The 27,178-nt window shown below is 57.5% G+C and overlaps 1 protein-coding gene across 1 annotated transcript in view; it reads left to right on the top strand.

The window, feature by feature from the left end:
• MYO7A (myosin VIIA) overlaps positions 1-27,178 on the top strand; it is an 82,643-nt gene that overhangs the window by 42,447 nt on the left and 13,018 nt on the right. The window contains exons 15-35 of the mRNA XM_032852999.1: positions 3,388-3,525; positions 5,207-5,365; positions 5,815-5,907; positions 7,899-7,993; positions 9,198-9,282; positions 9,860-10,078; positions 10,497-10,604; positions 11,468-11,677; positions 12,042-12,245; positions 12,514-12,690; positions 13,144-13,233; positions 14,625-14,752; positions 16,832-16,958; positions 17,674-17,793; positions 18,352-18,525; positions 19,372-19,599; positions 20,883-21,053; positions 23,180-23,297; positions 24,037-24,163; positions 25,286-25,455; positions 26,397-26,587. Coding sequence (XP_032708890.1) covers positions 3,388-3,525; positions 5,207-5,365; positions 5,815-5,907; positions 7,899-7,993; positions 9,198-9,282; positions 9,860-10,078; positions 10,497-10,604; positions 11,468-11,677; positions 12,042-12,245; positions 12,514-12,690; positions 13,144-13,233; positions 14,625-14,752; positions 16,832-16,958; positions 17,674-17,793; positions 18,352-18,525; positions 19,372-19,599; positions 20,883-21,053; positions 23,180-23,297; positions 24,037-24,163; positions 25,286-25,455; positions 26,397-26,587 — 3,132 coding nt within the window. The remainder of the gene's footprint in view (positions 1-3,387; positions 3,526-5,206; positions 5,366-5,814; positions 5,908-7,898; positions 7,994-9,197; positions 9,283-9,859; positions 10,079-10,496; positions 10,605-11,467; positions 11,678-12,041; positions 12,246-12,513; positions 12,691-13,143; positions 13,234-14,624; positions 14,753-16,831; positions 16,959-17,673; positions 17,794-18,351; positions 18,526-19,371; positions 19,600-20,882; positions 21,054-23,179; positions 23,298-24,036; positions 24,164-25,285; positions 25,456-26,396; positions 26,588-27,178) is intronic.

The following is a 27,178-nucleotide window of genomic DNA, read 5'->3' as shown; positions in this document are numbered from 1 at the left end:
TTCTTTCCCTGGACCCTAGGACTAGAACCTACTTATTGAGGAACCATGGGGAGGTCCAAGTTGAAGACCCTGGGGTCTTCAGAAACGGCTCATTCTTGAGGGAGTTTTGGAGCACAGAGTTAGAACACAACAGTGGTGCGTTTGATCGTGATTGTATCTTCTTTCCTGGGCCAGGCTGTGAGCTAGCCACTTACATTTCTTACCTCCCTCACTCCTCACAGCAACCCTGCAAGTAGTATTGTCCCCACATTAGAGACGGAAGCTGGGGGCCCAGAGAGACCCAAAGTGCAGGCCCAAGGTCACACCGTATGTGACACATGGGACTTTGGTCCAGGTCTGTGTCAGGGAGGTATGGGAACTCATCCAAAGTCCCACACAAGAGAGGCTAAGGGGAAGCTTTGTAAGCCTCTGCTTTGTCTCTGTGCGCGCTGCCCCTCCTCAGAGAGAAAACTGGTTTGGGGATTGCTGGAAGCATGCTAGCTCTGTTAGAGGGACATGGAAATCTGGTGAAGTGTGAAGTATTTAGTCACAGTTTGTTGATGACAGTGCTTTATCTTGGGGTGGAAGCCCACACCACCTCCTTCCAGTGATCCAAACCCACATCCTATGCTGCTTTCCAACCCCCAGATTTCCATCCTTTGACTCAGCGTCTGCCTCCCGAGGTGGCCCTGGGCAGCCCCATCCCAGCCAGTGCTGCTGGAGGGATCAGCTGGACCATGAGCAACGCAGTTCTTCCAGGCCATCCAGCCCCCCGATTGATGTCTAACCCCAGTCACATGTCCCCAGGCCCTGATTCAAGCTTTATGCAGGTGGCTTGTCCTGCCTGTATGTTCCCAGCCCCGTGCACGTCCCGCTCAGGTGTCTGCCCCTCAGATCCCTTCTGGGGAGTCCTTTAACACTGAGCTCTGGACATTTTACTCCTGCCTTTACCCCATTTCCAAATGTCTGCAGATTCTCCCAGAAACCCATGAATATCAGAAAGGACCACCATTCCCCTGAGTGAAATACAATTGAGTCAGAAACCCCGGGGGCCAGGAGGTGAGAGTAGCTCCCCTTCCCACACTCCTGCTTTCAGACACAAAGGGTAACGGGGTGCCCGTTCCGTGCCAGATATCGGCCTGCATTCTGGGGACAGGGCAGTAGGCAGAACTGAAAACAGCCTCTGTCCTTGTGGAGCTTACCTTCTGGCAGAGGAGAAATTGCTAGTAAGCAGATAACTAAATAGAATACATAGTATGTCAGAGAGTGATACGATGGAGAGAAATTGAGGAGGGAAAAATGCCCGAGGTTTGCAATGTCAAATAGGGGCCCCCCGGGAAAGGCCTTACAGGAAGTGGATAAGGAGGTGGTGGAGGCAGCAGAGGCTGTGGAGGAGAGGCGCTGCAGCGGGGAGGAGCAGCGAGTGAGAAGCCTGTGGACCCGCCTGGATCCCTGTGGAGAGCATGACGCAGGGGTGGCTAGAAGCACAGAGAGACTGGAGGTCAGCGGGCCCATCCCGCAGGACCCTGTCAGGCCTCAGCAGGACGGCGGTGCTCATGCGAGGGAAGCTGGGAGCCGTCGCAGGGCTTCTGAGTGGGGTGGGTGGAGAGCTCTGGATTTGTGTTTTGACAGCTTTCCCTGGGCAGCCGGGTGGTTAGAGGAGTGGAGGGAAGTGTGGAGTGTGGGGAACAGAAGCCAGGAGGTAGAACCAATAAAAATTTCGACGTGTTGGAAATGAAAGAACAGGAGTTGGGGACAGTCCTTAGAGTTTGGCCTGAGCAATCGGAAAGCGGATGTTTCTGGGAGCCTGTTGACACTAGCAGCCGCTTCCGCAGGGCATTGTGCCAGGGCCTGGGCCACGACCGAAAACAAGGCAGATCTGCCTGTCCTCACCAGGTTCACAGCCCTAGGGAAGACAGACAGACAGACAGAAGTAGTTCCTGAGTGATCACAGAAACCGAAGAAAGGTTTGTGTCGTGTATGTGCCATTTGGGGTGTGTGTGCGCGCGTGCAGGTGTGCTGTGTGCGCTGTGTGTGGGATTGTGTGTCCGTCTCTGTGCTGTGCGTGTGCTCAGAGTAAGGGCTCCAACGCGGGCTGGGTGAAGCCCACTCCGGCCTGCTCCCCCTCCAAGCCGCAGGTCGTCCGGTGCTGTGGCTGGGGTTCTGGGACAGTCATGGGGTCAGAGACCTGACAGTCACCTGACCCCATTGCAGACTTCCCAGCTTCCCTGGCGAGATCCTAGAACCTGTGCCAAATTGCACTCACACAGAGGCCGGGCATGTTTCAGAATAGCAAGTGTTTGCTGTTTCCCAGCAAGCTCTGTTTCTGGGGCATATGGTCTAACTTCTGTCTGTGTCACACGCTCCTGCCCCCACCCCACCATACATTCACACCTCTATACCTGCATGCCTGGCTGGCAGGGCTGAGGGATGTCAGATGAAATTAGGTCTCATTTAAAATATAAAATCTTACAATAATAATCAAGTTCACTGATAAATTCTCACAGAGATGCAGCTGGGAAGGAAATAACAATATCAAAATACTTTGGAATTGAGTCTGATTTCTAGGTCTAGTCTCACAGGGTTGGTCTGAGATGCCCTACTTCCTGTTTGTGGACCAGGCCCTCCCCTAACACCCCTGCCTCGTTTCACAGCATTCTGAGATGGGGTTCTAGCCAGCTCACCCAGATAGCGGCTGGCCAGCCGGCCTCCGAGCCTCTGGGCCTCAGGACCACCCAGCGGGAGGCCAGCTGTGTGCCTTAGGAGGCTTATCTGAGCCTGCTGCTGACCGGCTAATCCCACAGGGAAGGGACAGGGCACGGAGAGCACCGCCGTCGACCCCAGCACACACATGGGTTCCCAGGCTGCTGTTTACGGAGATGTACTCTGTGTTCACCGTCGTCACAGCCCTTGTCACAGCTAGTGAGGTGGCACTGTTCCCACTTAGAAAATAGGCTCAAGGCTGTTCAGCGAGGTGTGTGAGATCACTCCATTAGGAGGCAGTGGGGCTGGGGTCTGAATGTCGGTCTGTCTGACCCATCTCTAGAGAGGACCTCAGTGTCCTGAGGTGACCAAGTTTGGCTACTCATTTATTTCCAGCAAGGCAGAATGGAGACTGAGAGGGGCTGGGCCTTGCCCAGAGTCCTCCAGCAACTCTGGAAGTGTTGGGGGGTGGGACCCACTCCCCTTGTAGTGCTCCTCCAGACCCAGGTCCTAGGGGGTGCCCCCGGGGCCCAGAGCCAGCCTAGACGGCCAGTTACAGGAAAACCCCAAGTGCCCTGCTACCCGGCTTCTCCAGGGGTGGCCCTCCCTCAGGCCTGAAGCCTGCTGACCTTCCCTGTTGCTTCCCTTCCTGGAGAGCTGGGGGCACAGGTCAGCCCCTCCCATCCCTGTGGTCCGTCCCTCCAGGGCGCCGAGACCAGGAAGCGCTCGCCCACACTCAGCAGCCAGTTCAAGCGGTCGCTGGAGCTGCTGATGCGCACACTGGGTGCCTGCCAGCCCTTCTTTGTGCGCTGCATCAAGCCCAATGAATTCAAGAAGCCCATGGTGAGTGGCCCTAGTCCGTGGTCCAGCCAGCCGGGGTGCAACCTGGGGCAGGGAGGGCACCTGGCCAAGCGGCAGGGTGAGGGCTGGGCTGAGACTTTGTCCTCTTTGGGGAATAGCAGGGCACCTAAGGGGCTTATAGAACCAGTTCCAACTTACCGGAGGTAGCAGAGCTCCTGGAAAGAGCCTTGACAACAGCGGGCTCCACTCAGGTTCAAATCCTGACTCTACCGCCTTTAGCTGGGCTTAGCTCCCGGGGGCTGTTCATGCAATATACATGCAGACTGCCTGGCGTAAGAGTCAGCTGTGGTTCTTGCTGTGGCCCTGAATTTGAAAACCTCCTCTTCTTCCATCCTGCCAACCACCACCTCCTCCTTGAAGCCTTCCCAGATTCCTCTGACTTGTTGGGGATGCCCTCATTTTTTGACTCTGCTGAATAACATTGATTGGCCCTTTTCTATGTGCCTGACATGGGCCAGAGTCTCTCCACAGCCCCATTCCACCTTCCTAACAGCCTGGGAAGGAGGGACGGACCATTGCGATTCCACGTTTGAGATGTGTGACTGTAGACCCGGTGACTGAGGGGCTTGAAGCCAGAAGTTGGGAGCCCAAGCCACCCTTCATTTGAGCCCTTTCTTTCCATAGCTCTGGGAGGTGTTGTTTACCACTATGCTCTTCCCAGAGGCCCAGGAGGGAAGCTGGGGCCTGAGGGGTCTGGGGAGGGACGGAAGGAAGGAGGCCAGGGCTGGGCCAGGGAAAGTGCCTGGAGGGAGAGGAAACAGGTGGCGGAAGCCAGCCAGCTGCGTGCTGGTCCTGCCCCCAGCCTGAAAACATTGCCCAGAGTGGGCTGGCCTGTCCCCCATGGGGCTCAGGACTGGGTCTGCTGGGGCATGAGGGTTACACAGTGTTCTCGCTCCCCATCTAGGGCAGGAAGTCTGGGGGAAGGAGGCCAGGGGCCTGCCAAGCTAGTTGGGTAACCTCTCTCCTGATCTCAGATGCTTACAGAACCCTCTCTGGGCCCAGACGTCAGCATCTATTGCCTGAGCCTTAGCAGCAGGACCTTCTCATTGGTCTCCAGCTCCCTCTTGACTGCATTGAGAGCCAATGGGTCTCAAATGCAGCTCCGACCTGGTCACTCCCTGCTGCCCCCAGCCTGGCCTCTGAGCACTCTCCAGTCCCTCTACAACCTCCTGACTGTGTCCATGGGGACAATTGTCTCTTCCTTAAGGCTTCTTATTGCCAGCAGCCAGAAGGTGTCGGAAGAGCTGCTGTGGGGTTGAACAAGCACCCAACACCTGTACAACCATGACCTTGTCGTGCATTAGCCTCCTCAGTCCCCATAAAGTCCCCAAACGTTCCTGTGCTTCAGGCTTCCACACCTTTGCCTGTGTCCCCCCTGCTGCCTCTAGTGCCTTTTCTCCTGACAGGTAAGAGCCCAGGCCACCTCCTCCAAGGAGCCCCCTCAAGGTAGCCCAAAGGGAGTTAGGCTGTTTCTCTTCTGTGCCCCCAAAGATGCAGTTTGTCCGGCAGGAGGGTTTCATTTTGTGTGGCTAAGTAAGCTCGAATGGCAGCCCAGGGTTCAGCCTGCCTTGCTTCTCATCTGCCGGGTGGCTGGGAAAAGGCCCAGTGGGGCTGGTGCCCCCAGGAGCACCAGCGCTGATGCCCGTGGCCCTGCGTCCTGCAGCTGTTCGACCGGCTCCTGTGCGTGCGCCAGCTGCGGTACTCGGGGATGATGGAGACCATCCGGATCCGCCGGGCGGGCTACCCCATCCGCTACAGCTTCGTGGAGTTTGTGGAGCGCTACCGTGTGCTCCTGCCCGGGGTGAAGCCCGCCTACAAGCAGGTACAGGGCTGGTGACGGAGGTCGCAGGAGGGAGGGGCCCAGCTCCGGGCTGGGCAAGGGTCCCGGTTTTCTCGTGGGGCCGGCGTGCTGGGCTCGACATTAGCTCAGCCAACTAGGGTGTGTCTGGGGAAGTCAGGGATGGGCCAGTAGAGGTCTTTCCAAGGACTTGGGTCACCGTGCTCAGCTGGCGTGGCCTTCACGCACGCGGGGTAGTCACAGCACCAGCACTGCCCAGTGGGCCCTGGATGTTAGCCTTGGAGAAGACTTTACCATCATCCGGCCCAGCTAAGGAGAAAACTGATGGTCAGAGAAGGCAGGACCTGGCCAGGGACACACAGCATGTCAGGGGATGCAGAGCTGGAGCCACAGTCCTGCCTCTTGACCTTGGGAGGGACACTCGGTGGCCTATCTCACTGGTGGGGCTGTCCCTTCCCTTGTGCACCCCCTAGGACGACCTTCGGGGGACATGCCAACGCATGGCTGAGGCTGTGCTGGGCACCCACGATGACTGGCAGATTGGCAAAACCAAGATCTTCCTGAAGGTGAGCGTAGCCTCTGCTCTGTCAGCCTCGTGGGTGTGTGAGTTCCCGTCGCAGTGAGAATGGGGTCCTGGGGCCTCTGAAAAGAAGCTTGAGCATCAGGTCGGTCAGCACTGGGCCTTTGTGATCTTCCTGCCCCGTGGTCTGTGATGGGGGGTGGTTAGGTCTCCTCCGTGGGGGACGGGAAATTGGTTTTAAGAGCATCTATGATCTGGGGATGAGGTCAGAGGTGGTTCACCAGGGAGGTCTGGATTCAATCAGAACCCTGTGGTTGGTTGTCTGCCCTGGGATTTTGGGCCACTCATTGGTTCTTTCTGAGCCTCATGTTCCCATCTGTAAAATGGGATGTGTTTGGGGGCAGAGGGCTCTTGAGTGTATCTTAAGGCCCCCTCCTGTGATTTCCTGTCAGGCAGGGCTCATCCTGGCTGTGCTAGGCCACATGCGGCCCCCTCCTCTGTCCTCTACAGGGGCCTATTCACACCATCCCTGAGCAGCACCTGGAGCTCAATGGGGCCGGACTTCAGGATGAGGCAGTTGGGGAGGGGGCAGGGCTGGGAGCTGGGCCATATGGTGTCTTGGCCTTGGAGTAGAGCTTGCTGGGAATTGGCGGGGCCCTGGCAGCTGTAGCAGGAACAGTGTGAGCTCCCAGCCTGCTTGCTTCTCCATTTCCATTTCCGCTGTCCTGGGTGAGGGGCAGAGCTCTTTCCTCCCGTGGGTGGGCGGGGCCCTGGTAGCTGGGGATAGCTGCAGGAGGTAAGGGAAGAGCCAACCCAGAGCTGGAGGGAATCTGGGCTCCTCTAATTCTTCCCTGGCTCAGGGCACATGGGCCAATCCCTTCATCTTCCCGGGCCTTGATGTCCTTGTCAGAAAAACATGTCCACTGTGCCCTGCCTGCTCAGATCGCTGGAACCTTTTCAAAGAGCGTTCTTTGTTGTGCCAGACCTGGTTGGGCAAGGAGGGGGCGCTTTTTATCCAGAAACTTGTTTAGTCCTCACAGTGGCCCTGGGACGTAAGAATGTCACGCCATTTTCAGAGGCTCAGAAGGGAGAAGCCCATGGCCCATGAAGTGCCCTGACCTGGAGTAGAGAGCAGGGCTTCTAGCCTGTGTGGTGAAGGGAGGAAAGGGGCAGCAGGATGGTGTCTGGTGCCAGAGAGCTCTGAGGACCATTCTTGTCCCCAGTCTCACCTCTCAGGGCTCTTCAGAAATGTGCTGTCATTTCGAGAGCCCAGACATGTACTTCCCATTCATTCATTCATTCATTCGGACAGCCTCGGCCCAGCTGCTTCTCCGCTAGGCCCTGTCCACAGTGATGTGATCTGGGATTATTGGACAAATGTGGCTCCATCTCCCCAGGGCAGGGCCCCTGTCCCCACCCCAGCACTTTGCATGGTGTTGGCACCTGGAGACCTTCCATTCATCTGTCTTGACCCTATGATGTGGTTTTGTCTAACTGGAGTAAGGAAGAGAGGCTTAGAGAAGTCAGCAGGGCCTGGGTTGTGCAGGGGAGTACCGGGGGGACACCAGGCTTGACCCCGGGAACCAGTGGTGTCACTTTAAGGTCACCATCAGCTTTATGTTTTGGGGGATTTCGTCCCTAAAGGAGGGCCAGAGCAGGAGTGACAGAGACCAGGAGAGAAATGGCAGGGCCCAGGTCAGCGAGCCATGTGACAGAGACACTGAGGAAAGTGGGGCTTCGGCAGAGATGGCCATAGGGATGAAGCCAGTGTGTGAGTGGTGGGCTCTCAGACCCTGCCTAGTCAGATTAGCTCCTCCTGGGCCATTTATCCCACCCTGGCCTCTGGGAAATGGCCCTGAGCCAGGTCTGTCCCTGTGGCCATGGGAAGCTACCCATGGGGCCAGAGCAGGGCAGGGAGCTCTTGGCCTGGCCTCCACGGGAAGGGAGGGAGGGCCTGCATGGGGCAGCCGCAGCCGGGGGCTGAGCTGGAGGCCCTGCGAGGGGGTGGGGGTCCGGCTCAGGATCTCTGCCCTCCAGGACCACCACGACATGCTGCTGGAGGTGGAACGGGACAAGGCCATCACCGACAGAGTCATCCTCCTCCAGAAGGTCATCCGGGGGTTCAAAGACAGGTGTGTGTCGGGACCAGCTTCCCCACCTTGGCCCACACACAGACGTGTGTGTCTGTGCTGGCCTTGCCTCTGTCCCCTGCACAAACGCTGGGAATAAACACATTCTGTGTGTACACACAGGAACAAGCACACGTGCATAGTGTACACACACGATCGTGCAAACACTGATGACCATAGACATGTGACTCACACAGCCCTGCCTGGGCCCCATCTGCCCAGTGACATGGAACACACCCTCCAAACTGGTACGCACACGTGGATCCATGAGGCACCCGGGTTACACTCCAGTGTCTCAGATGCCTGATGAAATTTCCCAGAGAAGAAAATTTGAGGTTTTGTGACTCACAGAGCATGTCCTGTGTTCCCTGTAAGGGGCACGTGTATGGTTGGGACAGCTCAGCTCAGAGCTGGGCAGGGCTGACTCTGCAGTGTGAGCTGGGCTCCACAACTCCACAACCTGCCCCTCCCTCCCTCCCTCCCCACTCTGCCGTCTGTCTGTACATCATCCTTCAGTTCATCTGCCCTTCCCTCCGTTTTTCTGTCCGTGAGTCCATCCGCCCATCTGTTCATCCCCACCCCCAGCTGCTCGTTCGTTCATACACACCCAGGCACCAGCTCCCCGGCTCTGTCCCACACAGACGTACCCAGCCTTCACCCCTCCACTGTTCATGTCTATATTCAGCAGACACCTGCTGTGTGACGTGTGGTCTCTCTGTCCATCAGGTCGCAGGGGACTGTCATCCCATACAGGCTGCCTCATGTGGACAGGGGGTCAGCACTGTGCTCGCTCAGAGTCCTGCGGAAGACATGGGCTCTAGTCCCAGACTCCTCAAATCTCACTTTCCTTGTCTATAAAATGGTGAAGTTAGTGATAAGTGACGTTCACAGTGTTCAAAGCTTTTAATCTTTATATTATTTCACTTATTGTTCATATGTTTCTTCATTCAGTAAATGCCTTCTGAATGCCCACCTTAGTGGGCTTATGTGATGAGGCTGTGAGGCACTCAGGGTGGGTGGTATTGTACCCATTTTACAGATGAGGAAGCAGAGGCACAGAGAAGTCGTATGCCTTTGCCCAAGGTCATATAGCTGGGAGACACCGTGCTGGACTCAGCCCTGATTTCCTGAACCCCACCAGTCCCCTGGCTGTCTCTGGGCACTATTTCTCAGATCTAAGAGCCTCTGTACCATGATGCTATTTCAGATCTAACTTCCTGAAGCTGAAGAACGCTGCCACACTGATCCAGAGGCACTGGCGGGGCCACAACTGCCGGAGGAACTATGAGCTTGTGAGCCTCCCTGGGGGCTGCTCCTTGCCCCACCAGTCCTTTGAACCCGGCCCTGTTGCCGTAGCAGCAGGTTGTCTCCGTGCCCAAGGCCTCCTTGGCCTCCTGCCACTGTCCTTGCTAGCTGTTCCCGCTCCTCCAGCCCAAAGTCCAAGTTGGCTTCTTGTGGCTCTTCTCATCTGGTCAGCAAAGTCTGTGGCTTTTTTTCTGGAATGTTTTGATGGGTTGGGAGCACCTGGGCCATTAGAGACCGTGGAGGGTGCCGGGAGCCGATGTCACATGACCTCTTGCAGAGTAACTGGGCTGTGGCCTGGGCACTGGGCTAGGGAGGCAGACAGGAAGGGGGCCGGCTCCTAGTCTGAGAATGGGGATCCATTGGGGGTGGGGGGCCTCCTTCAAGGGAAGCCAAGGCCTCTCCCTAGAGAACGCTTGTCTGAGAGGAAACAGAGCCTCACTCTGGGGAGCCCTGGTCCTAGAGAAGCCAGAGCTATGTTTGGGACAGTCAACCTGGACAGTCAACCGTGCCGGACTGTCCCGTGGGCAGGGCTGGCGGGCTCTGAGCTGCCTGCTCTCCTTGCAGATGCGGCTGGGCTTCCTGCGCCTGCAGGCCCTGCACCGCTCCCGGAGGCTGAACCAGCAGTACCGCCTGGCCCGCCAGCGCATCATCGAGTTCCAGGCCCGCTGCCGCGCCTACCTGGTGCGCAAGGCCTTCCGCCACCGGCTCTGGGCCGTGCTCACCGTGCAGGCCTATGCCCGGGGCCTGATCGCGCGCAGGCTGCACCGGCGCCTCCGGGCTGAGGTAAGGGCTCTGAGCCCCAGGTGGGCTGCGGCCTCTGCAGGGTGCTGCTCGGCCTCAGGCCAGCAGACCGCCCCTGCTTGTCAGCTGAGGCCTATACCTCCAGAGGGGATCCAGGACCCTGCCTCGTCAGGGGACCTGGAGAAGCTACAGTCACACTCCTTATTTCCCTCCTCCCAGCCGAGGGCGGGATCTGGAGCCTCAGTCACTCTTGTGGTGAATCTGGGTTGGCTTTGGGAATCAGCAGTGCCCCCAACCTGTTGTGTGACCGGGAGAAATTCTCAGGTCCCTCAGCTGCCCTGTCTGCCAAATCATTCGGCAGGGTCACTCGCCATCCCAGAACCCAGTCAGGGTGGGGTGGGTGGGGGCCGGCAGCAAGTACCATGATCGCGCTCACTTGGCTGGCGGCCCGTTCCCTCAGTACCGGCGGCGCCTGGAGGCAGAGAAGATGCGGCTGGCAGAGGAGGAGAAACTCCGAAAGGAGATGAGCGCCAAGAGGGCCAAGGAGGAGGCGGAGCGCAAGCATCAGGTGAGCTGAGTGGCCCAGCCCCACGGGTGTCTGCTCACGGGCCCAACAACACTGGTGAAACATTCCCTGTGCAGGCAGCCTGCCCTTGTCTGCGCGGCAGGTGCTGGTCCCGGGTGGGGCCTGAGGACAGGGGGCTGTGGCTGCAGAGTGACGGGGTCGTGCCCTCAGGAACACTTTTCCCAGTGGGAGAGAACATGGGCATAAAAAACCCGAGTCGGGGTGAGAGCACGCAGCCTGGGAGCCCCCCACCACAGGTGGCTACCAAGAGTTTGGAATGGCGAGGGGCTCTAAGTGTAAAACAGACGCTAGATTTTGAAGACAGGAAAAACAAGGGGGAGGATGTGAAACCTCCCAGTACTATTTTAAAAATAATAATTACATGTTGACATAACATTTTGGAAATACTGGGTTAAAGAAAATACATTATTAATAGAGAATTCACCTATTTCTTGTTACTCTTTTAAACAAAGCCGCTACATACATGGCCTGCATTTGATTTCTACTGGATAGGGCTGGTCCAGAGCCTCAACCTAACGGCTGTGCGATTTCTGGGTTGGTGGGGTCCCCTCCAGGTGGGAGGCACCGTCAGGCTTCCTGGAGGAGATGGTTCCCAGCTGAGCCCTGAAGGGCGGCGGCATTGCTCTGGGCTTGTCTGGAGGCTTCTCAGCAGCCGGGGTCTGGGCATCCGTCTGCACTGGAGGGTGAGGGTGGGATGGGGCGGGCTGAGGATGGAGAAGCCCGAGGCTCCATCCTTGCCAGCTGTCTGGAGGTGGGGACCAAGGCCTGGCTGCTTCAGGGGCACTCCTGGGCTCCCCGAGGAGGGCTTACTCCCTGAGGCTGCCCCCCTATCTCGCGTCTGATAGGCGCGCCTGGCACAACTAGCTCGTGAGGACGCAGAGCGGGAGCTGAAGGAGAAGGAGGAGGCTCGGAGGAAGAAGGAGCTCCTGGAGCAGATGGAGAGGGCCCGCCACGAGCCCATCAACCACTCGGACATGGTGGACAAGATGTTTGGCTTTTTGGGGACTTCGGGTGGCCTGCCAGGCCAGGAGGGCCAAGCGCCTAGTGGATTTGAGGTACCAAAGCGAGGACAGGGGTGGGGATGGGACGAAGTGTGATAGCCCTCCCTCCTTTATGTTAAGGTCCACCTGGTCCCCTCTGAGCAAAGGGCAGCAGTGATGATGTATGACCCCTGCTCCTGCCCAGCTGTTAGCTTGCTGTGTGACCTTCAGCACTCACTGTCTCTCTCCAGGGCCATTCACAAACTTTCATTCATTCGTGTATCGAGGACCCTACCATACGCCAGCCTCTGTTTGGGTCTTGAGCAGCATGACCCAGTTCCACCCTTGTGCAGGAGGAGCTGGCCCCACAGGGACAGGTTGGGGGAGGGCTTTGGCCGGAGTCTGTTCCCACGGCAGGAAAGCCCTCTGGCCTCCTCAGGATCTGGAGCATGGGTGCAGGGAGATGGTGGAGGAGGACCTGGATGCAGCCCTTCCCCTGCCTGACGAGGACGAGGAAGACCTCTCCGAGTACAAATTTGCCAAGTTCGCTGCCACCTACTTCCAGGGCACGACCACGCACACCTATACCCGGCGACCGCTCAAGCAGCCGCTGCTGTTCCACAACGATGAGGGCGACCAGCTGGTGAGGGCTGGGACTGCATGGGTCCCCAGGTGGCAGGTCCCCGGGGGGCAAGACAAGGACAGACTTCACCCTGATGCCCGGGCCACGTGTGCACAGTCTCACGGAGCAGCGGAGCTCCTTGGGAGCAACTCAGCTCCAGCACGGGAGCAACTCAGCTCCAGCACTGGAGCCCGGCAACCCCCTGCAGCCCCCTCCCCAGGCCTCCCCGGCCTATTGGAAACTCAGTCAGGCGCTGTGTCGGTGTGCCCTGATGTGGCTCTGCCCCCAGGCGGCCCTGGCGGTCTGGATCACCATCCTGCGCTTCATGGGGGACCTCCCTGAGCCCAAGTACCACACGGCCATGAGCGATGGCAGTGAGAAGATCCCCGTGATGACCAAGATTTACGAGACCCTGGGCAAGAAGACCTACAAGAGGGAGCTGCAGGCCCTGCAGGGCGAGGGTGAGGTGAGGCCCAGCCCCCATCAGGTATGTCCGTGTCCTCCAGGGCCCATTGGAATGGCCACCTGGCTTCCCCAGCCTCCGGGGCTCCCCAGAAGGAGCATCCTAAAATTGGCCTCTGCCTCACCTCTCTGACCCCGCCCCTCCTCTCTCTACCTGTGGGAACAAATGTGTACACATTTCGTAAACTGCAAAGTGCAGACCGTGGCCAGACGAGATCTGTGCAGTCAGAGGCAGCGGCAAGCTCTGGGCAGCTTCCTGCACTTTCCTGAGCCTCCGTTTTCCTATCCATCACAGGGCTGGTGCAGGAAGTGGGGGATGAGAGGGTGGCAGCATGGGGTACGCCTCGTAAACATTAGCGTGGAGGCTAGCCCAGCCTCTAGCCGTAGCTCTGGTGTCCTTTGCCCTTGTCATTGCTCGGGGCCCAGTCACTTGAGCCTGACCCCATCTGTCCCACAGACGCAACTACCTGAGGGGCAGAAGAAGAGCAGCATGAGGCACAAGCTGGTGCACCTGACCCTGAAGAAGAAGTCCAAACTGACAGAGGAGGTCAGGGCATACCCTGGAGTGCCCAAGGAGATGCAGGGTGGGGCCTGGCTGAGCTTGGGGACCACAGGGAGCCTCTTCCCAGGGGCATGGGCTGGACTGTGTAGGGAGCCACTGGGCAGATAGGAGTGCATGGAAGGGGGCAGTGAGCTCAGACTGGGGCCAGATCCAGGAGGACTTCCCAGAAGAGGGGCCTGGAGAGCTGGAGAGGGCTGGAGTGGCACATGGTGAGAGGGAGGACATTTCCCACTAGTGCAGGGACCCAGTGCATTTGATCCAAGGACCTTTCAGACACTACGAACTTTCTGGGGGTAAGAGTGCCCATGGGGCGTTAACACTACTAATTTGTTTGAACTCTCATTCAGTCACCTGTCCTCTTCTGAGCACCATCCTGGCCCTGTGTTCCAGGACTGTGCAGGAGGGGAGGACAGCAGACAATAACCAAGGCATCTGCAGTAGAGGGGGCTGGCTCCCTCATCCCCCTACATTCCCACACATCAGTCCCTCTGTCTAAAATTCCTCCTTCCTCTTTTCTGCCTGCGCATCACCTCCTCCAGAGCCCAGACCCCTCTACAGTAGAGTCACGCTCCTCCTCAGGGCTTCCGTAATCTGCTTTGCCTCTGCCATTGTCCTCTTCCCCATCTGAGGCTCAAATCTAGTCCTGCAGCCACGTAGCCCCAGATTTGAATGCCAGCTCTGCTGCCGGTATCCAAAGGGCCTGGTTTGGTGGGTGAGGGTGGTGGAAATGCCCACCAGTGGGATCCAGGGAAGATGGCGTGAGAGCATAGCCATGGGTGCTCCATGGAGATGAGGCCCTCCTCCACCCCTCCCGCCTGCAGGGGCACGCTCCTACCGCTCCCCTCTCAGTCTGGGGCTCCAGGCAGGGTGTGGGCTGGCACTGTGGGCTGTGTGGAAACAGGAGAAATGCATCTGTCAGAACCCAGGCCTGGAGCTGTTCACATGGACACCAGGGCCCCAGGGATTGGAGATGGTGACTGGGTGGTTGAATTCATGGCGTATGCTGGTGTCAGAGTTGTGTCCCACCCTGGAGAGATAGGGGTCCCACCAGGAGTCAGAGGAACAGGTCCTTGTCCTGGATGAAAGGGCTTCCCCAGGGAAGGCGGAGGGTTCAGGGAACCTGCCAAGGAGCCTGGTCCCTATCAGGCGGCACCAGGCTAGTGCTGCCCAACTGTCTGGGCCTCATCGATGCCATGTCAGTTCTGCGCAAGGTCGGGGAGGGGGCAGGGCTGGGGCCATGATGGTGGTGGGGAGCCCACCCTTCCAGCCCCTCTCAGGATCTGCTCTCCAGGGGAGTGGGCAGACTCCCGCATGAGCCAGGGACCCCCTCACTTTACCCCGCCCGGGGCTGAGCCTTGTCCCCTCCCCCTGTCCAGGTGACTAAGAGGCTGCATGATGGGGAGTCTACGGCACATGGCAACAGCATGCTGGAGGACAGGCCCACGTCCAACCTGGAGAAGCTGCATTTCGTCATCGGCAATGGCATCCTGCGCCCAGCGCTCCGGTCAGTGCCTGCAGAGCTGCTGGCTTGGGAGGCAGCCCGCGCTTCTCAGAGTGGGGCTCTGAAGGGCTTCAGGGGCTGAGTTGTGGCCTTGTCACCTTGGCAGTGGATGAGGCCAAGCAGGCCTGGGTTTAGCTCTGCTGCTAGCTCCTCATGTGACTCTGATCGAGTTATTTAATCTCTCTGAGCCTCAGTTCCTTTACCCATAAAGAGGGAATAACCCAGCACCTACCTCCTAGGCATGTGGGCAGATGGAACTCTGGAGAGCGTGTCAGGCCCTGCGGTAGGCACAATTGTTCTCATTATCGGATGCCACTCCTGCCATAGGCCCAGTCCTGCCAGCTCCGGCCTATGGGTAGGGTTCCTGCAGCCCATGTGCCTGGGAACCCTGCAAGGGCCTCCTTTGTTCAGGTCCCTAGGGTGGTGGGGAGGAGATAGGGTGATCTAAGAGGCACCAGCAGCAATAAAGGAATCAACTCAGCAAAGTCAGTGGAGGGAAGACAGCTAGGACTTTGCTGAGGACTCCCTCAGTGTAAGATGGTCAGTTAGGAGAGCTGATCCTGTGAATCTTTGCATACTGGCTGGGAGGACAGCAGGATAGGGCTGTGGCAGAGGCTTGGGCCCATTTCACTGACTGAAAAACTGAGGTCCAGAGAGGGGAAGAGACTTGCCTCAAGGCCCTAGTCTCCCAGACCTCCTGCCTTTCAGGCATTGCTGCTGGAGGCCAGTTACTACCTCACTGGAGATGGTCAGTCACCCAGGGCCACCTGCCTCCAGGAAGAAAAGGTAGCTGCCCAAGGTGTGTTAAAGGGGCAAGAATTTGCCTCCCAGTTGTCTCTCAGACCTAAACTTGTCAGTCCTGGAGAACACAGTGCCTAAATCCCTGGGCTGAGTCAGAAGGCTGGGTGTTGAGTCTCTGAGGGACCATGGCTAAACCCTCCCTTCACTTGGCCTTAGCTCCCAAATGTAAGTGAGAAAGCTTTCACTGATCTGGGATGAGATGGGAAAAATATAACGTAAATCTGATTTATCGAAAGAAATGTTTTTGTTCTAAGATTTTACCTTTTCTGCTTTTTGGATACTAAAATTACATTTGTTTTATGCAATGACTGTGATACAGACAGTGGGCAGATTGTGTACGGTGTGTTTTAAATGACCTTATTTGTCATGATAAAAAGCAAGCAACCTCAGAATTAATTTTGAAGTTGCACTGGCCCCTGAGCCCTGAAGATACCAGGAGCCTGGAGCCGCTGATTCAGATAATCGCCCCTTCCTGTCCGGGCCTGCTCTTCTGAGAGGGACACCCAGCCGCAAGCGCCGCCTGGTGGTCATTTCGTTATCGACGTCCTGTCCTTGGTCCTGACCCGGCAGGCAGTGACTTCCCAGGGCAGCTAGCCTTTATGGAGGATTTACTGTGCCAGGTGCTTTCTAAGCCTTGGCTCATTTTTCTTCACAGAAGACCTGCAAGGAAGGTTGTATCTTTCCCTTTAAAGTAAAAACAAAACAAAACTGCCTTTATTGCTTTGATCTGATTCACAAAATTAATACATGGCCACTTAAGTACTGTATTCAAACGTTATGGAAATATAGCAAATGAAAGTCAAAGCCCTACCCCTTCCACCTCCCAGACAGACTCCCCAGATGTGTTTGCTGTTTCTGCTCTTCCAGTCACCATCAGTAAAAATTGTCCCTGCTGCCATGACTGTAGGCAGGGCTTGGAGAGGGCAACTCACCTGCTTAGGCCACCAAGCTGGTGAGGGACAAGGCAGGGACATCACATGCTTCTCATCAAGGTGATCACCAGCGTGCCCCAGAGCCAGAGGCGCACCTCTCTCTGGGTCCTGGGGACCTGGCTGTGGATCTGGATTGGAGTCAGGAGCATGCTTTGTGCCTGATGCATCTGCCTCCAAGGCCAGACCCTCTTCGTGGCTCCATAGCCTTCCCAGGCCGGCCACAGGTCGCTGCCTCCTGGGTGGTCCAGGGCAAGCAGGAGAGGACAGCCTGTTGTGTGTCCCACCAGTGGCTGGGCGGGGCCAGGCTTCTCTGAGGCCGTCTCCCTTCCTTGCTTCTCTGCCTGCCTAGGGATGAGATCTATTGTCAGATCAGCAAGCAGCTCACTCATAACCCCTCCAAGAGTAGCTACGCCCGGGGATGGATCCTCGTGTCTCTCTGTGTGGGCTGCTTCGCCCCCTCCGAGAAGTTCGTTAAGGTAGGGAGGCTCTTGGCCTCCTGGGGCGGGAAGGGAGTCAGAGGGGAGAACAAGGGGAGGAAGCACCGCGGGGCTTGGCAAGGAAGCCCTGCCTGGGCCATCTCCTCCCAGGCCACAGCCCCACCCCCCATCCTGGCCGTCCTCCCAGGCTCCAGCCCTTCACTTTCTTCTCCCCTCAGCCTCTTTCCATTTAGGAAGAGACTGAGTTTGAAAGCAGCATCTCCAGACCTTCCACTTAGGGTCTTGGAGCAGGTCCTGTGGTGGGTCTCAGGTCCCTTCCTTGACTGCACTTCAGTGCCAGGCCCTGGGTGCTGGGGACGCAGAGGCAGAGCGGGTCACAGCAGCACCAACCCCGCTGGCCAGCGCCATGAGGAGGAGCGTGCTCGCCCAGTCGGGAGGAGTCAGGGAGGTGGGCCTAGCAATTAGGCCAGGAGAAGAGAGGGGTAGTGGTGTGTGGGGTGAGGCAGGAGGCACGGCTGAGTCTGGACAGGGTGAGAAGAACGTGGTGGCCTTGTTGCCAGCCTGAAGCACATGGACTCGATCCCAAGGGCAGTAGAGCTGAGCCCCAGAAGCAGTGGAGGGACATGGATGACTGGGCCTCGAGCCGGTCCCGAGTGTGGGTGGGAGGGCTGGAAGTAGGAGACCTGGTGGCTGTTGTCACATTCTCGGAGGGGAGGCTGGAGTGGGGGTCCCTCAGCCAGTCCTCTGTCTGCAGTACCTGCGCAATTTCATCCACGGGGGACCGCCAGGCTACGCTCCGTATTGTGAGGAGCGGCTCAGGAGGACCTTTGTCAACGGGACACGGACGCAGCCGCCCAGCTGGTTGGAGCTGCAGGTGTGGCCCCGGCCCCACCCAGGCATGCGTGCACGTGTGTGTGCACGTGCGGGCGTGTGTGTATCTAGTGCACTCCAGTGGCCCAGAAACATTCCCCATTCTAGGATTCTATGGTCCTTTAAGTTCTGGAATCCCAGACTTGTTGGAACAGGAAGGCGCCCAATGGACTCCCATCTATTTCACAATCAAAGTGACTTGGGCAGGGGGTTCCCTCTGTGTCTTACTAGCTTCATCTGTAATGTTGCAGTGATGACACTCATTCCCTAGGGTCTTGTGAGGGTTGCGTGATGTGAGGGCAGAAGCCCCCGGCCTGTGGCAGTGCTCGGCCTCCCAGTCCCAACGCCCAGGCTCAAGGCCTTAAAGGTGCTGTCAGGGCGGGGAATACTGCAAGGCTCCCTGGGTACCTGTGACCAGCTGTCGGGATATCCTGGTGGGATGCCGGGGTCTGAGGCTCTGGGCCAGCTCCAACCCCCTAGGAGCAGGGAGCTGGGAAACCCAGAGGGCATGAACAGGTCTGCAGTGAAAAGATCCCCACAAACCCTCTTTGGTCATTTTCAGGCCACCAAGTCTAAGAAGCCCATCATGTTGCCTGTGACATTCATGGACGGGACCACCAAGACCCTGCTGACCGACTCGGCCACCACGGCCAAGGAGCTCTGCAACGCACTGGCTGACAAGATCTCGCTCAAGGACCGCTTCGGGTTCTCCCTCTACATTGCCCTGTTTGATAAGGTACAACCTCTGTGCAGCGCCCCCTCCTGGCACCACCCTGGCTCCTGTTCTGGGTCCGCCATGCACTGACTCAGGCCATCTCGGGCGATTACCTACCTTCCAGAGCCTTCATTTCTTCTCAGCCACTGGTAACTCTGCCTCTGCCCAACTCATTAGGACTGTGGAGAGCACCTAGAAATCTGGTGGTGCAGTAGTAGCTGGATACCCAGAGCTCGCTTCTGTCATGTACCTGGGCTGAGTCAACTCTCCCCTGGTACTGGAGAGAAAACAAGGCAGACACGGACCTGTTGGGGGGCATGGAGCTACTTAACTCTCTGAGATTCCGTTTTCTCATTTGCAAATGGGAATGTACTTTTCCGTCAGGTTTCTATGGTGGTTTCTGTTTGGTTGTTAATGACCACCTAGAGTGTGTGTAACCCTGGGCACATCTGGGCTGGGGTGGGTGATTTTGCCTCCACACTCAGCAACGCCACAGATAGCAGAGATGCCCATCCCCCCACCACTCCGGCAGGGTCCAGGGACAGAACCACATTGTCCGACAGTTTGCCTCAGTTTTTCTCACCTACACATAGCTCCCATGTTTTCAGTGGCCATTTGTCCATCAGGGTTTCCCATAAGTCTTACACTAGGAAATGGGAAAGCCCACAAGGCTGTGCTGGCTCAGAGCCCATGGCTGGGATCCAGAGGTCTGATCCGCTTCCTGGGTGACCTGGACACATCCCTGCTTTCCTCTGAGCCCCAGTTTTCCATCTGAACAAGAACACTTGGCACCGTTGATGGTTCTTTGTAAGTCCTTCCCTGCCTGCTCAGCTTTCCACTGGGTGACCCCCAGCCCTGTGCCCACAGGTGTCTTCCCTGGGCAGTGGCAGTGACCATGTCATGGATGCCATCTCCCAGTGTGAGCAGTACGCCAAGGAGCAGGGTGCCCAGGAACGCAATGCCCCCTGGAGGCTCTTCTTCCGCAAAGAGGTCTTCACGCCATGGCACAACCCCTCCGAGGACAACGTGGCCACCAACCTCATCTACCAGCAGGTGGTGCGAGGGGTCAAGTTTGGCGAGTACAGGTGTGAGAAGGTGAGTGACCATGAATCTTCTGCCTGATCTTGTTTGGCTCACAGCCCGCTATGTTCCAAATATCGGCTGGATGTTACTGTCTGGGACCCACCATTAGCTTCTGTGGAGGTTAGCCTGACTGAGGCTGCTTCTAGATTAACTTTGCCCACAGGGATGGGGCCTTTGAAGCCCAGTGTGAACTCTGCCGGTGGAAGGTGTCCACACTTCTGCAGTGCTCGTGCCTGGTACAGAGTCTGTGCTTCAGAACGTGCTGTCTTGTTCTGCGTGCATCCAGGAAACCCTGTCCTTTAGACCAGAGTTTGCAAATGTGTACCCTCTTTGTCTCCTTTTAAAGGACAGGAATGATATGGAGTAGTAACTCCTGTTATGTTATTTTTGATGGCGGTGAAGATGGTTCTCATGGTGCTTACGAATCTGTTGGTGACTGTGATGGGGCAGTAAGGAAAAGGTGATGGAAAGGAAGGGGGTGGGTGGTGGCGGCGGTGGTGACGGCAGAGGCAGCACTGGTAGACGTGTGGTCAGGATAGTGGTGGTGGTGATGATGGTGCTGAGGATGTGGCAGGGTTGGTGGCCCTGGAAGGTGCTGTGTTGGTGATGGTGACAGTGGTCATGGTGGTGGGGAGCTGATCCTCACCCAGAAGACATGAGTATAGCCGTATCAGTTGTTGAAATTCTGAAATGCTTTGAATGGGCTGGGAAGCATGTACTGCCCTCAACACACCCAAGAGCCTTTCTCTCTTCCGCTTCTGCCACAGCCCTGGTGAGTCCCAGGCTGCCATGTACCCCCAGGCAGATGGGGGACAAATGCCCAGTCCCCATCACCTGGCCCTCAAAAGCCCCTGCGGCACAGCCTCCTTATCTCTCACTACTGGGGCCATCCCAGGGAGGGGTGGTGATGGAGAGGGTAATGTGCACCCACCCCTCACTCTGACAGTACCAGCAGCGCCAGGGCCCCCCTTCTCCCAGGCAGCCTGTCAGCCCCCATCACTGGCTGGGAATGTGGTGATCAACCCCTCACCAACAGCTGGGCCGGCCTCTCTGGGTCAGCTCATGTGCCTCTGTGCTGGTGCTGAGGGCACCCAGGAGAAGGCAGGGGCGTGGTCCTGCCCTTGGGGAGCTCATGGTTCCACCAAGCAGACAAGAACTTCTGGGGAATCAATGAGAGCACAGTTTCCCAAAGCCTGGGGTCGACAGCTGCAGGAGGCAGGGCCCTGGGGCTTCGGGGGTCAGAAGGGCTTCCCGGAGGGTATGCGAACAGCACCCTCCTCTCCCTCCCCACCTAGGAGGATGACCTGGCCGAGCTGGCCTCCCAGCAGTACTTCGTAGACTATGGCTCTGAGATGATCCTGGAGCGCCTCCTAAACCTCGTCCCCACCTACATCCCCGACCGCGAGATCACGCCCCTGAAGACACTTGAGAAGTGGGCCCAGCTGGCCATTGCTGCCCACAAGAAGGTAGGAGGACAGGGCAGGGTCTGGGGAGAGGGGCTCTCTGGTGACCTGGGCTGGGAGGCAAGGATCCAGACAATCAAAGAGGTCACAGCTCTCACTGGACATGTGTCTGCCCGCAGGGCGGCTGGGAGACAGGATGGCACCCTCTATCTCCTGGCTCCCCAACAGCTTTCCTCTGTCGTGGATATCAGTGCACTTGTGTCCTATGTTGTCTACTCTGGGCTGGTGCCAGGGACATGGAGATGGATCAAATCCAGCCCTGTGGCCTCATGAGAGAAACCATGGGCATTGAGATGGGTGGGGGGCACCCTGCACCTGGCCGCAGCTGCATGCTAGAGCTACAGCTCAGGAGTGTTGGTGTGTGCTGGGAGAGCTTCTAGGAAGCCTGCCTCCTTCCTGCCTAAAAGAGCTCCAGCTTCCTGCCCAGAGAACTTTAGGGACAGACCTCTTGACCCCCTTGCTTGAGGCCCCAGGCTCATAACCACCCCTGAGTAGCTCTTTCCAAGCTAAGGGGCATGCCCAAGTAGTAGAGGAGGGGTGGGCTGGCTGCTGGAGGGGACCCACAGGCCTCTCTGTACTCCTGGCCCTAGTTGTGGGAGACCAGAGTCATCTTTGCACACAAGATCCTGGGGTCTCTGCAGACGAGCAGTCTTTCAGCTTTCTATACCCCCTGCCCTCTTCCCCAACCAGGGGCCCCATGTGCCTCTCCCACCCAAGTCTTTGCTTTCCCTAGTGAGTTGCCCACAAGCCTCCCCTCCTCTCTGAAACTGCCCTGCTCCCTCTCTATATCTAGGCCTGGCTCTGCCACCAGGGCCTCCCCTTTCCTGCAGCCCCCTGCAGAAGAGATGCGAGTTTTCCTTCCAGCCCTCTGTCTCTTTGTCCAGGCAAACCCCTGCTCCTCACCTCTCCCTCCCTGTCACCTGCCGAAGCCTGTCCACTCCCCTCCCAGATAGTTTCCAGCCTTCTGCCCCCGCCCCCCACCTCCCCAGGGCCTCCTCAGTGTTCACTGTTGTCATGCACTTGGCACATTCTGGGCTGGCTGCCATTGCTCATTAATTGGTTCTGTTTGGGGTGCTTGCCATGTGTCAGGCACTGTACCAGGCCCTGGGGACACAGCCGTGAAGGGAACAGAGGTGGTCTTTGCCCCACACAGCCCACGACTGAGCTTGCTGTGTCTCTCCCTTGGACCAGAGGCTGTTGGCCCGTGTTCCATATCCCAGGGCCATTCTTCTCATAGAGAGGAAAGCTGTGAACTAGCATGGTTTTTAGGGCCCAGTGGGTAAAAACGTTTTATCTGGGAACAACTTCAAAGTTACAGAGAAGTTGCAAGTTCAAAAACCTGGACCCATATGCCCCTCCGCTTCACCCAGACTCACTGGTTGTTCTGCGCTGTGTTTGCTTTATGGTCCTCTCTCTCCGCATACGCACAAGTGGTTTCTTCTGACCCCATCCCCTCCCGGGAGGGCCCTACTTCCAGCCCTCTCCGCATATGGCAGGCACGGGTGTCTTTGCTCATGTTTGTGTAGAGATGACAGATAGCATGAGTTCCATTTGATACGTCCAATTCTACTCCAACACCACCGAGTTGTTAATAGGGCTCCAAGCGATATTTTTAGATAGTAAAATGCCAGTGCTTTCGTCTTCTGCCAGCAGCATTGCATCACCCCCTGGCTGCTCTGGCCCTCCCCTATATGATGATCTTCCTCCTTCCCAGGTTCACTTGTCCGGTTCTGCTAACAGCCCAGTCTGGCAGTGGCTGCCTCTTCTACACTTCCGTGTGACCTGGCTCTCTTGTGTCCCTTCCCCACCCCTCTTTCTGGTGTGGCACATACATGCCTGCTTAGCCACACGTGCCCATATCCCAGATGCCTCCTCCTCACCCCTGACTTTGGGCCTTGCACACATGCGGGCCAGGACTGTGGGCTTTTCTGTCACAGCTGAATTGGGAGCTCCCTGCAGGTGTGACCTGTGGAGTGATGGGGTTGGCTGTGGGCTAATGGGGTGTGACAAGACCATGTGGCACAGGAGGACACCTTAGTTCCAGGGCTTTCCTGGGCTGAGGGCCACAGATGTTGGATTTCCAGACAGAGCTGATGTGACATCTTTTTCCCCCTGTCCATCCCCCTTAGGGGATTTATGCCCAGAGGAGAACTGATGCCCAGAAGGTCAAAGAGGATGTGGTCAATTATGCCCGTTTCAAGTGGCCCCTGCTCTTCTCCAGGTTTTATGAAGCCTACAAATTTTCAGGTACCCCCTCAGCCCTCCTGCCTCCCCGCCTTCCTCCTCATCCTCTCCCACCCCGCACTCTGGCTCCAGCCCATCATGGAAGGGAGGGATGGCTTGAGCCAGACTCCAGTCAGCCTGGCTCCTGCCTGTGGGCTTGCTTGCTCATTCCAGGTCAACAAGCACAGGGTGGCTCCTGTCTCCCCATAGTCTAGGTGCTTAGCAGCACTTTGGGTGAGATGATGGAAGGCCTGCTGACATAATTCAGCATCTGCTGTGTACAGAGGCAGGCGGCCCAGAGTCTAGGCTGCGCTGACTCTGAAGCGGAGTGTGGACATGACAGACACAAACCCACATGGGCCGTTGGCTCAGCCATCCTTGGGGCCGAGTGACCGGGCATCTGCTCCATGCTGGGCCCTGTGCTGGTGTCAGGTGTCACAGAATCACCAGATATCTGGCTGGAGGGAACCTTGGGGCTCAGATGACTCCCTTCCCGTAGCCCACCTCCTTCCAGGGCAGGGACTTGTCCAGAGCTGCACGATGAACAGAGGCAGGGCCAGGACTCAAACAAGTTTCCTGATGTCAGCGCTGTCTTCCCACTGCAATTTGAATTTTGACTTGTAGGGAGGTTGTGCTCTCCAAGGCTCAGTTTCCCCATCTGTAAAATGGAAATCTGTTTCCCTCCCTGGGGGGCATGAGGACTGGGAAGGGCTGGGCTGTGAGTGGGGCTGCCTCCCTGTCACTGCCTTGGTCTCTGCCCCAGGCCCCAGCCTCCCCAAGAATGACGTCATTGTGGCGGTCAACTGGACGGGAGTCTACTTCGTGGACGAGCAGGAGCAGGTGCTCCTGGAGCTGTCCTTCCCCGAGATCATGGCCGTGTCCAGCAGTAGGTTAGTCCAACCCCTCCCACGCCTCCCTTCCATGCAGAGCAGGCTATCCGACGTGGCACGAAGACCTGCAGCAGGGAGGTGTCAAGCCCAGTGCTCTGATTCCGCACTGTCTGAAGCAAGAAGGGGCAGATGGAGACACAGACTGACAGAGGGGAAAGGAGAGGGCTCCTGGAGCTTTCCTGGGGGCCCGGGGGCCTTTGGGGAGTCGCTGCCTCATAGATAGAGGATGTCACTGAGGTGCAGAGACATGTAGTCCCCTGTCCCGGTCCCACATGCTCGAGCAGTTTGGGCTGCACTGTGCAGATCTCTCAGGCACCCCCCCCCGCCCGCATTGGGGCTGAGCGGTCTTTATGGGGCATCACTGGCATTCAGAGATGGGTGTGGGCAGCTAGGACGACGACCAGGGGCAGTCAAGTGTGTACAAAGAGGGCCTGGCCTGGGATTCTGGGGCTCAGGTGGGACTCACGTCCATGTCCTTGCCCCTGAAGTGGAGCTGTTAATACTTGCCTTCGATAACAGTGGTGAGGACTCAAAGTCGTGGGAGAGCTCTGGAAACTGAAAGGTGTGGGCACACTAGAGCAGTGGTGAGAGGGGTTCCTGGAATAGCCTCCTGTTCCCAGCAGGCCCTCCCCCGATCCCTGGCTTAGGGGAATGTCTCTGGGCAGCATCTGCTGTGGGCTGGGGCCGGGCCTGTGCTGAGCACAGGGACATAGGACGCTAACATAGGCCTTGCCCTCTTGCAGCCCCCTTCAGTTGAGGGAGGAGACAGACATTGAATGGGCTGTTTTAAGGCAAGGACCAGTTGGTAAAGGCTGTGGGAGGACAAGGAGGACTACCTGGAGGAAGGAGTATTTAGGCTGAAATCTGAAGGGTGAGTAGGAATTAGATAGCCAAAGGGAACTAGGCCGGGCCCCTGCAGACCTCGATCTGGACCATGTGTGTCTTTGGCAGGGCCATGTCTCACCCAGGCTGGCCGTGTCTGACTGGGCTGGCCTTGGTCTCCTTCAGGGAGTGCCGTGTCTTGCTCTCGCTGGGCTGCTCTGATCTGGGCTGTGCTGCGCCTCACTCGGGCTGGGCAGGACTGACCCCGGCTGGGCCCTGTTCTCCGTGTTGGTCCTGCAGGGGAGCAAAACTGACAGCCCCCAGCTTCACGCTGGCTACCATCAAAGGGGATGAGTACACCTTTACCTCCAGCAACGCTGAGGACATCCGTGACCTAGTGGTCACCTTCCTGGAAGGGCTCCGAAAGAGGTCTAAGTACGTGGTGGCCCTGCAGGACAACCCCAACCCTGGTGAGTGGCTCCTGGCATAGGGTGCCAGGCCCCGGGGCTCATGGGCATCAGGCAGATCACATACCTTGGCCTTGGCCTGGCATTCAAGACTGCCAGTGCTTGTTACTACCCCTCCCCAGATACCCTTGTTTCCACCTGGACCAAAAGCCAAACTCTGCACCCTCCCTCTGTGCCCCATGGGGAGTCTTCCTCTCCTGCCTCTTCCACACTTACCACCCGTCACCTTCTCCAGGTGACATCAGGGGTTCCTCCTCAGTAGTCTCCAAACACCCACTGCCTTCAAGTGATGACATCAGTAATAGCTACTATCACTGAGCCCTCCCCAGGCCTCCAAGGCTCTGGGCAGAGTTTAGAAAGGACAGAGATAAAATGGACTTTGGCCCTTCTCTCAGCTGGGAGACGAGCTGGAAACTGTCCCTGTGACAGTGCAGTGACCAGGGAAGCCCAGAGCCTCTGGGTGGCTGGAGGGGAGGCCCCCAGGCAGCCTGGGGCTTAGGGAGGAGGTATGTGTGGGCAGAGTGTTTGAGGCAGAGAGGAGAGGACAGACCCAGTACAGAGCCTGGAGAAAACACGGCAAGTCTGAGAACTGCAGATAGTGTGGTTTGGCTGCAATAGGTGAGGAAAGGGAGGAAAGGCAAGAAGCGAAGGGGAAGAAGGCAGGAAACCCAGCCCACAACAGCCCAGTGAGCATGTTGAAGAGGGTGAGCTTTCTTCCCAGGGCAATGGGGAGCCACGGAAGGCTTTTGAGCACAGGAGTATCCCCTTCCAATGGCCATGTCTGTGTGAAGGTTGTGGCAAGGTGGAGGCAGGGTGACCAGCAAGCAGATGTGAGAGAGGCAGGGCCTCAGTTATTCAGTGGGGAGGGACAGCTTATAGGTCATCAACCCAAATAAAGATGTTCCAATCCAGCCTCTCTCTCTGCCCCCACCTCTGCCTCCCAGCGGGGGAGGAGTCGGGTTTCCTCAGCTTTGCCAAGGGAGATCTCATCATCCTGGACCATGACACAGGAGAGCAGGTCATGAACTCAGGCTGGGCCAACGGCATCAATGAGAGGACCAAGCAGCATGGGGACTTCCCCACCGACTGCGTGTATGTCATGCCCACTGTCACCTTGCCACCGCAGGAGATTGTGGTATGTGGCTTGGGGGTGGCAGATGGATAGGAGTGTCCTCTGGGTCTCTCTTTGTCTTCTTTCCATATCTGTAAAATGGAGTGAGGAATTATAATAGATTTATGGTCTGCAGGTCCTGTGAAGAAGATCTGGGGGTCTTACAGGACCACAAACTTTGAGCTGGGGAAGCTGTCAAACCTGTGCTAGGTGGCGAGGGGCCTAGAAATTGCATCAGATGAGGAACTGCTGGGGGTGAGGGATGTGAGGAGAGTGGGGAAGGGAAGCATCACCTCGCACTGCCTGTGAGCAGAGCTGGGAAGGGAGACCATGGCCCTTCTGGATTACAGCCCTGAAGACTCAGAGCCCGGCTTTGCAGGCAGTTGTGAGCTAGGCACTGCTAACTGGGCAGTTCTCTCACCACATCCCCCTACTTCAGCCAGGCTCTATGACCTGGCCTGCTTCGGACACAGGATATTCAGGAAAGGATCCTGAGTCCAGCATGATGGAGGCCGCAGTAGCTTCAGAGATCCCAAAGAGGGAAAGGACTCCCGGGGTCAGAATGGGGTGAGGGTCAACCTCATGGCAGCAATCTTCCCCAGCCCCAGTCCAGGT

Source organism: Lontra canadensis, unplaced genomic scaffold (assembly GCF_010015895.1).
Source record: "Lontra canadensis isolate GAN:19392208 unplaced genomic scaffold, GSC_riverotter_1.0 scaffold7, whole genome shotgun sequence".
Classification (NCBI taxonomy): Eukaryota; Metazoa; Chordata; class Mammalia; order Carnivora; family Mustelidae; genus Lontra; species Lontra canadensis.
The sequence above is the reverse complement of the archived record's forward strand: the minus strand, read 5'-3'. Positions and strand labels throughout refer to the sequence as shown.